At 43.5% G+C, this 17,213-nt stretch overlaps 1 protein-coding gene across 3 annotated transcripts in view; it reads left to right on the forward strand.

The window, feature by feature from the left end:
* KCNIP2 (potassium voltage-gated channel interacting protein 2) overlaps window positions 1-17,213 on the forward strand; it is a 989,582-nt gene that overhangs the window by 927,651 nt on the left and 44,718 nt on the right. For all 3 annotated transcript variants that reach the window (XM_029610210.1, XM_029610209.1, XM_029610208.1), the window contains one exon: window positions 9,039-9,163. In XM_029610210.1, the coding sequence (XP_029466070.1) occupies window positions 9,039-9,163 (125 nt within the window). The remainder of the gene's footprint in view (window positions 1-9,038; window positions 9,164-17,213) is intronic.

Genomic DNA, 17,213 nt, shown 5'->3' on the forward strand with positions numbered 1-17,213 from the left:
TTCTCGAGCATGCTGACAGCCATGGGTTCGAAAACCGGTCGCCGGCAAAATTGAGCGTCCGGTTTTCAAAAGTTTGGGTTTTTTTTACTTTTTTTAACTTTTGGGGTCCCCGACTTAATATCGCCATGATATTAAGTCGGAGGGTGCACAGAAAAGCAGTTTTTACTGCTTTTCTGTGCACTTCCCTGGCGCCGGCAGAAATTAACGCCTACCTTTGGGTAGGCGCTAATTTCTTAAAGTAAAATGTGCGGGCGCTAATAGGTTCGGGGAGGGGGGGGTGGACGCGCTATTACCCCTTACTGAATAAGGGGTAAAGCTAGCGCGTCTAAAACGCACGTCCAATCGCGGGTTAACAGGGCGCACTGTACTGTATCGGCCTGCTAGAGCAGCACTGAAGGCACCGGAAGCAGGGCAGAGGGTCCCTTGCTTCCTGCAATAAAAGAGAAGGTAATAGGAGAGGGAGGAGGGTCGGGGGGAGATGGGCTATGAGAGGTCACAGAAAGCTGGTTGGAAACATTTTACATGCTGCAAGGCTGATGACTGCCCATATGTGGAAGTTCACTTCCACTATTAGAGGGTGGGAGATTAAGGTAGTCTGTCAATAGGATTAAGTTATTGTACATCTGCAAGCTGTGTATATGTCATTCATATAACTGTGGCAATTTAGTCTTAAAAAAAACAACAAATAAATAAGAACTTTAAAAAAAAGATTTGGATTCTAATGCCTGAGCCCTCTCAACCTCCTTTTTAAAAGACGGAAGATAGTACTCACGTGAAACAGGAGGGCGAGCATTTTCTGGAACACTGAGTATCTCGACTAGGTAACTTTTAAACATACCCTGTCTAATTTTAAAATGAGCACGCGTGTGCCCATACACGTGCAAATTGGCGCGCGAGCAAAGATTCGTTGGAATTTTAAATCTTGCGTGCAGTTGCGCGCACAAGTTTTAAAATGCACCAACTGTACATAAGTATGCTCCTAATTTTAAGAGCTTACTCTAGCAAAGCTAGCACGCGTGTCTTTCATAGGGCTTTGTCGACTTTTACGTGCGTATATCAGCGGATTTTAAAACGTGCTCGCAGAAGGCACATTCCCAGCTTTCCAGTTAGTCCACCAGTTTGTCCAGTTAACATGAAGGTCTTCCAAATCCCTCTGGTTCTTCGTCCTGCATGTTGCCCAGTTGATCTGGACCCCTGACCTTGTCCTATGACCACTAAAACTCGAGATCTATAGACTTGCTCCTCATCAGGAACAGAAGTAAAATTACACGGATAATATGCCTATGCATGCTGCGGATTCCTGTTTTAAAATATGGAGCTACGCACGTAAGTGTTGACCCTGCCCTGGAACGCGTATACCTCACCCCTTTTACACCTCCTTATTTCTCACATGTGCATGGGTACATATGCGCGTAATTTGTAGCTTTTTAAAATCCACGTTGCTTGGGTGCGACCCACATATACACAATTATGTGGCCATTTTTATGCAAGCAACATTTTTAAAATCAACCTCATCAAGTGTAGAAACAGGCTTAACCTTGAGAAAATTAGTGAAGCATAAATTCCTCTGTCATACCATATTCTCCAACATTTCACTTTTATTCTGCAAAAACAGGTTACTGTTAACCTGTTCAATAGAATCTAAATGCTGTTTCCAGAACGAAATCTCCACATCATGATTCTTGGAAGTAGCCAGGGATTCCTGAACTTGTTGAGAAAGACATGCATCTATGCTAAAAAAATAACTAGCACTTCCCAAATTCCTTCCAGGCACATTACTTTAGGTATAACAAAAACCAACTGGAGATGTCCTACAATGCCTGAGCTACCAACTTTCTTGGTACTCAGAGAACACCTTCAACCCAATTGGTCACTTCTTGTATATTGGGAATTATTAGAAAGGGAATGGTGAATAAAACAAAAAATGTCATAATGCCTCTGTATCGCTCCATGGTGAGACCACACCTTGAATACTGTGTACAATTCTGGTTGCCGTATGTAATTCTGTACACTATTTTTACATACTGGTAGGCAGGACAGGAGCAACTAGGTATCACCTCTGCTCTAGATAAGCATTTTGGACCCGTGGATGGGGTAATATGGGTTCCTGGAGGGCCAATTTTTAAAGTTTGGATCACCAGTAGAAGCAAGGCTTTTTGTTGGCAAGTCCAGGACAGAGATTGACAATGACTGAGAGTGTGAAATTGAAAGTATTAGATTGAGACCGACAGAAAGAGTGAGAAAGAAACTGAGAAGGAGACTATTTCTGTGTGTTGTTAATGGGAAATCAATAAAAATTAAGCATTAAAAAGAAACAAAATGAGGAGAGGCAACCCAATAATTATTCACATAGGGCAGCCAACAAGCTAGCACTGACCTTGACCTTAACCCATAGGTGTTGGAACAGGATGGGCCACCCAGTACCTGGCCATGGTGTCCTACAAAATATCCAACAGACACCGTATGGCTCTCTGTGGTTTGATAAACAACACCTAGGGAATGTACTATCACTGTTTTCTCTAGAAAATCATACTCTACCTCCACATAGAGAAATCTAAACTTTTACCATTAATGTGCAATAATATTTATTCATAAATCTGTAAACAATTACACAGTTAAAATCAACAAAAACCAATCACTCCCATTCATACCTTTAAAACCAACACACTACTGACACATTGAAGTTTATACAGTATTTCAAACGTGCAAAAATGCATCAAAAATATTATTTATATATATAATAGGAACACTTTTCTTCATCCAGTTTCCAATCTTTATAACGAAGTACTCATGCAGTGTACTCCCAATAATCTTCTTCTAAGCGTCCTTCATAATTCGATTAGCATAAAAGGTTGCTTGTTTCCTTCACCATCAGCATCTCCAGTCCAACCAGTCTCTGTGGTTTGAACCATGTGGGTGCCTGTACTCTTGCACTGAGTCTCATGAAATACAGGCATTCATGTGGCTCCAGCTGACAAAGAGCTATGCAGTGCCTGCAGGAGCACTATTGGGAGGGTGCTCTTCTCAAGGCCTGGGGATGGATGGGGACTTCTCGCTCAACCTTAGCTTGGCACGGTTGGATGCTCATCACCTCTTCCCCATTGACGACACTATAGCTGCTGCTCTACCCACACCAGGTGAGTCAGTGTTTCCAGCAATCAGTTGTTATGGAGCAGATCATTGGCGACTGCCTATCTTCTTCCCCTCTGTGGCCTTGGCAAGCACGGTGTGGGCTGGGTCCTGCAGGGGTCCAGGTTTTGGGACCGGTAATATTCTCTTATAGAAATGGCCACCTCTGCGGGCAGTAAATAGTACCGTGGTTCATGAAGAAAGGGACAGTCCTCCTGCAGCTACATCGGCACCATGCACTTTATCCACCTTTTCGACATTTTGCTAACCAAATGCACGGTGCTCATTCTAGGCTTTGTTCTGTTAGTGTGGGTTTTATCCTTCCATTGTATTACACCTTGCTTCATGAGATCATTTTCCTTCTTGTGCTGCTAGATGCAATCAAGCTAAATATGATAGAATGAGAAAGCAAGTGTACCCTTGGCAACAGGCAATTAGAAAACTGATCTACAAAAGCTGAAGACCGTTACTTTGAATTTTTTTCTTTTTCTTTCTTCACACTAAACTGCCTCTTTCCCATTGTGCATTTCCCCTTTCCATTTCCCTTCAATGACTGATGCAAATTGCCTTTTTTTTTTTTTTAAAGAAATAATTAGGTATATTCATTTAAAAAAAAACAAAAACCAAAGATTATTCTGGAAGCGCACAGGCTGGTACCATTAAGCGTGAACCCTCAGAGAAAATTAAGCGTGTTCAAGTGGTCAGTTCAGAATTGATGTTGCCAGCTTCACATCTGATTTTGTATATTTGTTCATGAATTGTATTGCCCAGCAGCTGGAAAAATCTTGTAGGTTCCAAGCTCTGGTCTTTGAGAACCATTTCCTGGGTCCACATTCACGGCTGATCTGGCCCAAACAAACGAGACTGTTTCTACTTCTTTCGGCCACATTGTCTTGGTCGCTGATTGCACCTCTTGGTACTTAATGATCTTCTCTCTCCCCATACGTAGTACAGAATAGTCGCTTCGTTCTGATATTTCTATTAGTAATGCTGTTACTGGCATTCTCTGCTTTACCACGATGGGTTTCGAACATTTAAGCTTTTTATCAGTCGTTCTAGGAATAATTATACCCTCTGATTTATGCAAGGAATGTTAAGTAAGAAACGACGACATTAACGGTAAATTTAAAGTCAGAAATTGGCAGCGGGAGGTGGAGGTGGAGCTTGCCTGATTGGCTTGCCCCCCCCTTCCAAACAAAAGGCGTTCGGCCCCGCCCTAACTTGATGTGGCTGTAGAGCACAATGGCGCCAGCGGCACCTGAGACCAGCACCATTTTTAAGTAGCTCAGCAGGGAGGGAAGGAACAGGTGGATTCACTTCTGTCCTTTTCTTCGTTTTTACTTGGACCCACGGGAATGGGGTAAGTGGAGGCCAGGAAAAGAGGTCCCCAGCCCTGGCACATGGATCCAGGGAATAGGAGGGGGCCCCTGGAGGATCTACGTAGGCCTGTCTTGGCATTAGTTGGGCCCAACGTAGCCCAGCCAGGTAGGCCCTGGCCCCAGGGATGTCTTGGGGGTGAAAGGGGGACTGGAGGGCGTCTGGGAGGCTCATTTATTTTAAAACATTTGAATATGAAATGAAAATACCTGAAAACTGTTCAGTATTTTCATGGCAGGTCTTTTTTTGGTTTATTCCATTTGGAAGGAACCAAAATTGGCCTCATTCACCCAGTTTTGCACATTTGTGCATAACAAATGTATATCCTTACTATTCCTTCCTCTCCATCCCACTGTGTGGCCCTCTACTCCTTTCTCTCTCTTCCCTATTGTGCATTTCCCCTTTCCATTTCCCTTCACCCCATGCAGGCCTTCACTCTCTCTCACCTTCCATCCACCCCATTATTTTTTTTTCTGGGCAAGTTGTGAGAGCCAGGTCCATCCACTAGGAGAGGAGCGCGATGGTAGCAGCAACAAGCAAGCAAGTGTAAAGCCTGTGAACCACAACACACCGTGGCCCTGCCTCCCATATGGATTTCCATTCCAAATAGGAGGCTCACACATGGGGCCGGCTGGCCCCTCATGAGAGCCGGCTCTGTAGGGCCATCTTTAGAAATGGGAGTGTATGACACGTATGAAGCCCCTCCAGCCACAGGGTCTGGTGCCATTGCAGCAGCCACCTTAGCCTATAGCTGGCCCTGGATGAGAGGACCTGTTCTAAAGCAAAAGAATTATACAGATAACTCAACATATCAACCAACCTATTTCTGTACTCCATTGCCAACTCTTTTCATCATCTTAGGTTAGTTCTTTGTCCCCATATATTTTATTTCATATATTTATTTTTAATTCTTGAGAATGGTGTGCATCTTTTCTTATGGCCACATACCTAGTTTTAAAAAATCTCTTTGTCCAAGTCCACTTTCCAGCTGTTCGTGTTTGCAACGGTACCTCTTATAACGTATTTATTTATTAACAACTGATATTCCACCTTATCCCAAGATGATCTCAAGGTGGATTACATTCAGAATTAAATTAAACTTACAGTTACAGTAACATTAGTCTCAATGTGGACTGCAATGTAAAATGAGCCAAAGAGCACCTCCAGTGACCTCGCTTACGTCCGTAGATCTAAATTAGAAAGCACAAGCTATGTTGAGAACTGGTCCTTTTAAACACACTGCAAGAGTCTCCACCTAGAGTCTGTCTTACTGTGGCTGGCTTCAAACCTGCCAGCCCAGGATAATGAAGCTAAGGCTCATCAAAGCTAAATGCCTGAGGAAGACAGATAATTAGACCACAAGCTGCTCTGATAGTAGCTAAAGCAGTGTTTTCCTGTCCACAGCATACACAAAGGACTGCCTCCTGCAACTTGTAGAAACTATCTCTGGTCTCCTGAACTCAATGTAATCTTTGCTTGTTAGATGGGTTCCAAACCCCTCCCTGATTACTGTTTCTTTAGTATTGTGGTCGAGCAGATCTTGAAATGGATGGGGCCCAAGGTGATATCCTTCAGGGTGACTTTTCCCTCCGTGGCTGAGCTCAGTCCAAAATGGAGTGGTGCTTCCACTTTGCCACTTGATTCTATAAAGTGTCATCAATTCTATAAATCTGCCGCCGACGTTGGCAACATTTTGAAGTTGCACTGAGAAAGTCATGCTCCGGGAATGAAAGTTGCCGATGCGAGTGAAACAGTTACGCCCTGAGGCGGCCTAGTCGACGAAACGATTGGCCAATGTCGGCGGAAGATAATAGAATTGTTGACACTATTTTGAATGAAGCAAAGAGCACTGTTGAGATAAGTTATTTTTTATAAATAAACGAAAATCAAAAAATACTTTTTTTTTGGTAAAATAAAGTAATATTGGAAGGCTGGAGGTTTTTCTGACTGATGACTGAGCATAATGCAACATATCTAGAGGTTCATTGAACACGATATGTTGGGTCTGAGGTCTTTTCCTCCATTTTTTTCACGTAGAATAATCTCAGCTTTAATTGGTGAAACAATAATTTGAATGTGTAGGTGAAAGATACTTTTGGTTGAAGTTGTATTCTTACTTTCTGTTGGAATATTTCAAGAAAGCTTATGTGCCATTAAGAAGTGAGATTAAGGGTCCCATATTTGGGACCTGGGCCACATCAACCAAATGCCTCTTCCTGAGTGGCAGTGGCTTCCTCTAACATACTCAGTGCATGCCCCTTCAGACCTTTCCCACCAGTGCCCTACCTGAGTTTCCAGCAAAACAGGTCAGACCTCACAGCAAGCCGCTATGGCAGCTGGGGAGAAAGAGACCTGCCTCGAAGCTCTACCGCTGCTGCTCCCACCAGCTGAATTTAAGCACCTGAAGTGCATTAAATAGTTCAGACTTAATTGATATGTAGACGACATTCTACTCTGGAGAGGTTTGCTTAATTGTTCTCAGCTGCTTTTCCTTGCAACAGTTATACTTTACAGGCTTGTCAGAGTCCATAAAATGAGGATCTGATCATCTCAAAACCCGTAGGGAGGTCCATATGCCCTATCACAGTGGCATATTCATCTTATGTACTGGGGGTGTGCAAAGGCATTTCTTAAGGGCCATAAGCCAGTCTGGGTTTCCTTGAACATGCATGAGATATATATAATATGTTTGGTCTGGGAAACGGGTGAACTTTCAGATTTTATTTATTTATTTATTATTATTTTTATATACCGACATTCGATCTGAGATATCACATCGGTTTACATTCAGGTACTGTTGGTTATCCTAGATCCTGTGCCCCAGAAACTCCAGAAATGCACACACTTGTTTCACATGTGTCAGTATCACACACCCACAAGGTTCAGCGCAGCAGCACCCCGGTGCAGTTAGATCCGGCTAAGTAAAAAGTACTTTCAAACAAAGCTTTAAATTCATATTTCTCCTCGGAAACAAAACAAAATGGCAGAAGGAAAAGGGTGCATCTTAACAATTTAGCTTGAACTGTCAAATAACTAGATCTGTAAAAGGTTAGTGCTACTGCTTTAATAAGAAAAGAAGTCCCTCCCTGCTTTATGTTAAGGAGAGATTTGGGAACAATTTCTTTATGTTAACTTTCCCATCCTTTCAGGGTGGGTTTGGACTTCCTTGCTGCCATTATAAAAAGTCGTCTAGGATATTTTCTACAAATATAGAAGACCACTTCCCAGACTGTACATTCCGTCGTTTCAGAGCTGGAAAAAACATTGTCTTCCAGCAGTGTTCAATAGTTTTAAAACATGTATGGGGCTCAGAACTGAAGTTCTCCTTAGTAGATTTAAAAAAAAAAAAAAAAAAAAGTATTTTATATTAGCTTAACATGGCAAACAGACAGTAAGGTAGATATTAATGTAAACAGCTGAAATCAAATTTAAAAAAAAAAAGATTATTCAAATATGCCCATACCTGGGAACTCTCCGGATTTGACCCGGAGACTCCGGAATTCTAATGGCCTCCGATTGGCCTGTGGGATCAGGAAGAAGGGAGGAGGCCAATAGCAGCAGCAGCAGCAAGGTGTAGACACACATTAGCAGGGCAGTGTGAGGAAAGCTTGCATTGTTGCTATACTGGCACTGTGCTGAGGACTTCTGTTTCCAGTGCTGTCAATCCAGCATTTTTCTTCAATGCTGCAAAAATCTTTTTTTTTTAAATGGCTGAAAATTGGAATAAAAAAGTGACTGGTGCATCAGCTATACACTAGTATGGAGTTATTCATGGGCATATTCTCAATGATTTAGTTGATTTTTGTGAGGGATAATTAGAGATCACCCGGGTAAGTGGATTTTCAGCCACCTGATAATAAGTACTTTCATCATGCACACAAACTTGGCCACCTCAAAAGGCATTATGGGTGCATGAATTAGGTTTACACGCAAAAGATACACATGTAAACGGTATACCACTAACACAGCTAACTTTACTCTTTCATAGTGGATCACGGAAACATATCCACAGAACAATCCCATTTTCAAATTCAATTTAGGAGGGTACCTTGGGTTAGAAAATTGGCTTGTTGTGCTTAGGCTTAAAAGTACAGATGTAACCTTACAACTAGCTATCCTTCTGAAAATGTTGTACTTCCAATGGTGAGATGCTTAGAGCAAAGTAAAATGTGAATTTTCAAACTATCAGTAAACTATGTTTACAGATTCTTTTAAAATAGGTATCCTATGTATCTAATAGGTGTTAAAAAAACGTTTTCCAAACAGTAACAGATGAGTGCACTATAGTTGAAATGGCATCCATAGAAAGTAAGCTTGCTTGAATATAAAAGGACATACCTCTTATTTACACACTGTATCAGTAACACTGCCTTTATACTTGTCTGGATTCCTGCTTTTAAAGAAACTCATGTTGTGATGAATGAATCATTGTAGAGAGGAACTAGGAAGGGTAGGGGGGGGATTTTGGCACCAACTTTTTGTCTTCATGTACATGTTTCTAAGATGCTCCTTTTGGCTTTGGTTTATTACAGACAATGAGGAAGATGAATTTGAACTGTCCACTGTGTGCCATCGTCCGGAGGGGCTGGAGCAACTAGAGGAGCAAACCAAGTTCACGAAAAAGGAACTGCAGGTCCTGTATCGAGGCTTTAAGAATGTGAGTGCAGTTTTCCAATTCAGTAATTAAACATGCTGACCAGGAAGGGCAAATTAACATAAATGCCTTGTTTTCAGCTGGCTCCTGAATGCAGCGGGAGATAAGGCAAGTTGCTCTGGGTTGCACCGAAAATAAGTGGTAGAGGTGATCTCATGAACAAGGACTTCTATATCATTGCCCAAGGCTCTCGCTCACACACACATACACACACACACACACACACCCAGATCACACCCACTCTCCCCATTTATTGAAATCATACAATAGCAAATCCATATGGGGCACCATTTTTAAAATAGCGTGTATTTACCACTGACTGAATTACACTCATTTTTCAGGCTAATAAATATGACACCTTTTTAGAAATTATTTTTTAAATGCTAATAGTAAAAAGGTGGGGAAGGTAATAAATTAATTTCTACTAATCCTGCTACAACATTTAGGTATTTTGCTGTAATTGTCAGGTCTGAGTTACGTACTGTGGGTGCATTCTAGGTCCCCGCTAGGTCAGTCAAGGAGATACTTAAACTTAGAAAAGGATAGCAGATAAGGAAGGACCGCACAGCTCAACGAGTTTGTCCATTCCTGATGCAATGCTGCAAAGCCTACAGCATCACAGATTCTTTGCCTCGCATCCTTATCGCTAAGGATCTTCTGCACTGATCCCAGACTTTCTTGAACTGTATTTATCGCTTTAGTCTCCATCATCTCCATTGGGAGGCTGTTCCATGTATCCTTCACCCTTTCTGTGAAGAAAGATTATCTGTGTTACTCCTGCATCTACCTCTTTTCAGCCACATATCACAACCCCTGTCTAAAACGTCCTTTCAACTGAAAAATGGTTACTCTTTGTCCATTATTAATACTTTTGAGGAACTTGAATGTCTCTTTCGTATTCCCCATATCCACCCATACTGGGTACACATGTTTAGGTCCTTAAGTCTCATTTGCTAGGGCTTATGGTGCACACTTTGATTTACTTTCCTAAGTGTCTTCAATCAGATTGTATCCTTCTGGGGGTATAACCTTCAGAATCAGACACAATGATCCAGATGAGACCTCATCAATGACTTGTACAGAAGCATTATCCAGTCCACTCCTTTTTCTATTAGCAAATACCTCTCCCTGGTCACCCCAGCATTCCTCCAGCTCTCACTACTGTCTTTTTTGCACTATTTTGCTACCCTGAGTTCATCAAATATGGTCACCCAGGGATTTCTCCCCTGTTTAGTGCATATTAGTATCTCACCCTTCCCCCCTCCTCAATCAAGTACTGCTGCGTTAGATTTCTGTAAGAGCTTTGTACTTTTTTACACAATGACTTTTACTTGGTGCAGCCTCACCGTTCCCTGATCCAACATGCTGTGATACCTCTCTACCAGCAAAGGCCTCCAGTGAGCTCTGTTCTGAGCTACCTGAGCCATCTATTCACTGGTCACCTGACGCAGCCTGTGATGCAGCCTCCTCTCCACCAGGGGTCTTCAGCAAGCGTCATCACCTTGCCAAGCTCCATCTTGCTGCCTGCACCACACTCAAGCTCCAGCCCCATTTAACCCTGCCTTGGTAGAACCTAGGCACCATTTCATGGAGTCACCCTTGGCTCTCTGACTTGGCCTTTTTTACCTCATCCTATGCCTTGTGGCCTTCGGGCCTTCTTGCTCCTTTGCTTGTGGCCTATCTAGGCCTTACCTTGCCTTGTGGCCTCTAGGTCTTCTTGCTCCTTGCTCCTTGCCTTATGGCCTATCTAGGCCTTACTTTGCCTTGTAGCCTTGTAGCCTCCAAGCCTTCTTGCTCTTTGCCTTGTTGCCTATCTAAGCCTTACCTTGCCTTATGGCCTACGGGCCATACCTTGCTTAGTGGCCTTTGGACCTCCACCCTTGCTGTCTTCAGGCTTTTGTGTTCTCTGTTCTATGTTGTCCTTGTCTTCTCCTTCCCTTGTCTGCCATGCCTAAGTCCTACTTTAGTATGCCTCGTTTAGTCCTGTCCTTGTCTGGCCTTATTCATCAAGGTCTTTTCCTATCAGAACTTTATTAACTCAATGATCAATATAACCTTAGCCATAGGTGCCTCTACCTGAAGGGTGCCATGATGCAGCACCACCAGCCTGCCATAGGCGGTTGTCATCCAATGCAGAGCCAGCAGTGTGGAAGAAGCACGGGGTCATGTTTGCTCCAGTGGCAGCATGGGTAGAGTTTGTGGGTGGGGACTGGAGGCAGAAATAGAAACAGTCACAGCTTGGGGACATTGCTAACTTTAGACACATGGGGCTCATGCCCTGAAATTCTTAGAGCATCCTGCCTTTGTCCTCTCCCTCCAGTGCCTTCCTTCTTCCGGCCACATAGTTCATCAGCTAATCACTGAAGCACATGGGTGGAAGAGAGACTCCAGTGGCTGTTGCATTAGCAGATGTGATGGTGTCTCAGCCTGATATCCTCAATTGAATTGCTTTGGTGAGACTTACCCCAGATTCCAGGATCCTCCCTGATGGGAATTTTCCTACTGAGAGCTCAGGTTATACAATGGCTCAAGTGGGAAGGGGACAGAAGGAGACAAGAAGATGGGGAGCTATGAACCAGGGTATGGAGGTGTAGATAAGAGGGAAAGAGAGCCAGAGAGTAGGGCATCAATGGAGTTGTGGGCCTAAGATCAGGGACATGTGGATTGTGGGACAGTAGGAACTAAGGGCAAGTGGGGACTTGGGAATAGGGAGGAAGAATGGGGAAGAGAATGGGGGTCCTGGGATTGGGGGGGAACTGTGGGAAGTAGGAATTCAAAGAGAGTGGGGGCATGAATAGAATGAGAAAATGGGGGGAGAATGGGGATTTGGGAATAGGGTGAGAGAATGGGGAAGGAGGGAGTGGAGACATGGGAATAAGGTGAGAGAATGAGGGATTATTAGGGAGCATGGGAACTTAGGAATTGGATGGGAGATTGGGGGAAGGGAAAGTGGGGTTTCTGGATAGGGAAAAGTGGGAATTTGTAGAGAGTGGGGAATAGGGATAGGGGAAAGGGTGAATTTGAGAATAAGAACATAAGAAATTGCCATGCTGGGTCAGACCAAACCAGGCCACAAGAACCTGGCAATTACCCACACACTAAGAAGATCCCATGCTACTGATGAAATTAATAGCAGTGGCTATTCCCTAAGTAAACTTGATTAATAGCTGTTAATGGACTTCTCCAAGAACTTATCCAAACATTTTTTGAACCCAGCTACACTAACTGCACTAACCACATCCTCTGGCAACAAATTCCAGAGCTTTATTGTGTGTTGAGTGAAAAAGAATTTTCTCCAATTAGTCTTAAATGTGCTACTTGCTAACTTTATGGAATGCCCCCTAGTCCTTCTATTATTCGAGAGTATAAATAACCGAGTCACATCTACGTGTTCAAGACCTCTCATGATCTTAAAGACCTCTATCATATCCCCCCTCAGCCGTCTCTTCTCCAAGCTGAACAGCCCTAACCTCTTCAGCCTTTCCTCATAGGGGAGCTGTTCCATCCCCTTTATCATTTTGGTTGCCCTTCTCTGGACCTTCTCCATCGCAATTATATATTAGGGATGTGAATCATTTTTGAACGATAATTGCTAAAACCTGTCCTCTCTACTGCTCATTGGGATTCTCTATACTCAGCTACGGGAGTGTGTTTAACATGAGCCAGTCTGTCTCTCCTACAGTGCCTTATTGGACATCTGCATCGGGGCCTTACACCACCATTGTGGATGGGTTTCCCTCGCCAAGGATTACAAACTGCTACCAGCTAACCTGCTCTCTATTGCCACCTCTGGTGGTCATCCTAGCTATATAATAAAAGAAACTATCTCTGTGTTTGTGCTGAGTCTAGCCTGGTGCATCAGTCTCCCTATGGGGCTCCTCTCCGTGGGAGATAACATCACTGTTGCCCCTGAGAACCCACCAAACACCTCAATATCATAACAGATTGCTAACTCCATGGATTCGGCTTAGCTCACTGCGTTACAGGTCATTCCAGGCCTGGCCCAGCGAATCACTGAACAACAGAGCACGCTGGAAAGCTTGACTGTGGCCTTTAATCTACTGCACTCACAGATGAACGCTTCTACTACCTCAGGTAAAGAAGAAAAACCATCAGAGGTGACGGTAAAAACTGTTGTACCCCTTTCCGCTCCTATTCGCTTCTCTGGAGAGGCCTGGAGATGCAGGGGATTTCTCAATCAATGCTGTATGCATTTTGCTCTTCAGCCTAATAATTTTCCCACAGCCTACACCAAGACAACATACATTCTGTCTTATCTGGATGGAAGAGCACTGACTTGGGCTTCTCCGCTGTGGGAGCGAGATGACCCTATTTTGAAGGACCTTACTGGATTTTTGGAACTGTTCAAATCCATATTCGACAATCCTGCCAGATACACTGTTACAGGATCTGCACTGGTCCATTTACAGCAAGGTAGTAAGCCTTTGCCTGACTTCGCCATTGAGTTTAAGACGTTGGCTTCAGAGTTGAACTGGGACCTGAGATGCCTGAAGACCCTTTTCTTTGAAGGCCTGAACTCCCAATAGAAAGATGAGTTAGTGGTTTGAGAAATGCCTGAGACCTTAGAGGACCTGATGAAGTTAACTGCAAGAATTGATCAGCGACTTCGGGACAAGGTTCAAGAGGTTAAAAGTTCCAAGAGGCCTAGCTAGGGAGAGATCCAAGTCAAGACTCTACCTAAGCCTATTCCGTCTAAAGTGATGTCGGCTGAAGAGGAACCTTTGCAACTAGGCCGTAGTCACCTGACTTCGAAGGAGAGAAGAAAGTGGAGAAGATTAGGCCTCTGCATGTATTGTGGGCAAGCCGGCCATGCAGTACAAACATGCCCTATCTGTACAGGAAACGAGCAGACCTAAGTCCTGTGGAAGGACTCTTCTTAGGTCTAACTGCTCCTTCTCCTCCACTCTCTCTACCAGTCTCCTTGATTAACGGACCACTTGAATTTCAGACTCTTGCCCTAGTGGACTCCAGGGCAGGAGGGAATTTTATCCTGAGACGTCTAGTGGAACACCTTCGTATCCCCATGTGGTCCTCTATTAATGGGGAGCCCTTACCGGGTCAAGTAACTCTGCAAACTGAACCGGTCAGTTTAAGGACTGGAGCTCTTCATACAGAATCCATTTCCTTCTTCATGCTCGAGAAAGCTAGGCATCCCTTAGTCCTCGGGTTACCATGGCTGCAAGAACACATGCCTCAATTCAACTGGGCTACACTGGAGCTTTCATGCTGGGGCCCAGATTGCCATGGCAAGTGTTTGAAGGAGGTCTCACCACTGCCCTGTATGCCTACAATTCCGTTGATGCCAGGGTTACCACCACAATACGCATCATTTCACGGCGTGTTTTCTAAGGAAGCTGCTGACATACTTCCTCCACATCGATCCTATGACTGTGTGATTAACTTGAAACCGCATACTGAACCACCTAAGGGAAGAGTATACCCCCTCTCGGTGGTGGAAAATAAAGCGATGTCAGAATACATTCAAGAGAATCTACAAAAAGGTTTCATAAGGCCATCCAAGTCCCCTGCGGGAGCAGGATCTTTCTTTGTGGGGAAGAAGGACAGAACCCTACGTCCATGCATTGATTATCGTGGACTAAACGAGATCACGGTCAAAGACCGCTATCCATTACCACTCATATCCGAGCTGTTTGACCGCTTACAAGGGGCTACGATTTTCTCCAAGCTGGATCTTAAAGCAGCATATAACCTTGTCCGCATTCGTTCAGGGGACGAATGGAAGACAGCTTTCAACTCCAGGGATGGATACTTTGAGTATTTGGTGATGCCCTTCGGCTTATGCAACTCCCCAGCTGTCTTCCAGAACATGATGAACGACCTACTACACGACCTACTCTACCAATGTGTCGTTGTCTATCTGGATGATATCCTGATCTTTTCTCAGGATCTGAATAACGACATCACGGATGTCAAGAGAGTGTTACAAAGACTGCGGGAGAACCGCCTGTATGCTAAACTGTCCAAATGCGAATTCCACAAGGAGTCTGTACCATTCCTAGGGTACAGGACTCCTTGTGGAATTCGCATTTGGAATTCGTGTCTAACAAGGGGTTCCAAATGGACCCACAAAAGCTGGAGAACATTCAGAAATGGTCCCAACCTACTGGTCTAAAAGCTCTCAGAAGGTTCCTGGGTTTTACAAATTACTATAGGACCTTCATTAAAAACTACTCTTCACTAACTGTGCCTTTAACAGCTCTGACAAAGAAAGGTGCAAATGTTGCCAACTGGTCTACTGAGGCCGTGACCGCTTTTCAAAAGCTGAAGGACGCTTTTTCCAGCAAGCCATGTCTTCAGCACCCGGATCCTACACGCCCCTTTATAGTTGAGGTGGATGCCTCTGATGTCGGAGTGGGGGCTGTGTTGAGTCAAACCAGCGACTGTAAGATCCTGTAGCCATGTTCCTTTTTCTCCAGACGATTCACATCAGCTGAAAGGAACTATGGAATCGGAGATAAAGAATTGTTGGCGATAAAGATGGCGTTCAAAGACAACGACCCTGGCTCGAGGGTGCTCAACACCAGATTATGGTTTTTACTGACTATAAAAACCTAGAATACCTTTGGCACGCCCAACACCTCAACCACAGACAGGCCAGGTGGTCCCTGTTTTTCAACAGGTTCGATTTCATCTTAAAGTACAGACCTGGAGACAAGAATATCAGAGCAGATACCCTTTCACGCTCATTCCTATCTGAAGATGTACCTGACGCTCCTGAACACATCATTGAACCTGAGAGAGTCATTATATCCGCCACGCACCCAGTACCTGCGGGCAAGACCATAGTGCCTGCCAATCTCCGGAAGAAAGTACTAGCATAGGCTTATGATTCCAAACTGTCTGGACAGTAACTCTGTTACCTGAACCGTGGTATATAAAACTGTTAAATAAATAAATAAATACTGTTGATGCAACTCCATTACTGCTCTCTGCTTTTAGGCAGGGGAAAAGAGGAAAAGGCGAATTAGATTCAGACAGCAACCAACAAGGACATTGAATTTTATGGTCTGGGAAAACAAATAAGCATGGGGAGGAAAACAAGCATGGGGGTAACTTGCTGATGCGGTTGTTACTGTCCTTAACCAATAAGCCTGATACCTCTGATGCAACTCCAACATTGCTCTCTGCTTCAATGGCAAGAGGTAACAGGAAAATGGACTCAGACAGCAACCAACAAGGGCCCTGACTTGGACAGTTTTGGAAACTATGTATTGGGGGTGACCTGTATTGCACGGCAGATGCTACCATAAGCTTACCAGGCAGACTGAATGGTTCTTTTCTGCAGTCATTTTCTATGTTTCTATGTGAATGGCTTTGATCCAGCTCCCCTTCCCCACAGTCACTATCTATGCCATCCTGTGCCCACCCTCTCACAGAAAAGGCCTTGAGCCAGCCCCCTCCCCATTCATTATCATCATCAACATTATTATTGTTATTATTATTATTATTCATTATTATTAATAATCAATCATGAATATAGTCTCTACTAACTGCATTGTACAAATCAACTGCTTTTCAAATTTACATTGGCTACCTCTGAATGTGTCTGTAACACCACCCCCCTAATGCCAATCCACCTCCCAAAAACTTATCCCGAATCAAATGCCCCCTTACAATGGTCCATATATAGAGTATCAGAATTTTAATAGATACCATCATTCCATGTGAGAATCACTAGTTCATTTAAAACATACAAAATATAATGTGTGTTACAAGGTGGAAAACATTCACATAGAAACAAAAATAATACAACAGTAGATATGAAACATGAAGACCTTTAATATTTTAAGCATCTTCACTCACCATTAAGTTATTCATTTTTCTTTTATCTCATTGGTCCAAATATCTTATTTGTAATTACCATGCTACACCTCAAATATGAAGCCAGCTCTGAGAAGCAACCATAATGAAAAATAAATTGTGGAAAAAGTTAAAAACCTCATGAAAATAATTCATATCTGAAGTCTGCTTTGCATCTCATAGGTCTAGCAATGCTTTATTGAAATATTTA

The sequence above is a fragment of the Rhinatrema bivittatum genome, chromosome 7 (assembly GCF_901001135.1).
Source record: "Rhinatrema bivittatum chromosome 7, aRhiBiv1.1, whole genome shotgun sequence".
Taxonomy (NCBI): Eukaryota; Metazoa; Chordata; class Amphibia; order Gymnophiona; family Rhinatrematidae; genus Rhinatrema; species Rhinatrema bivittatum.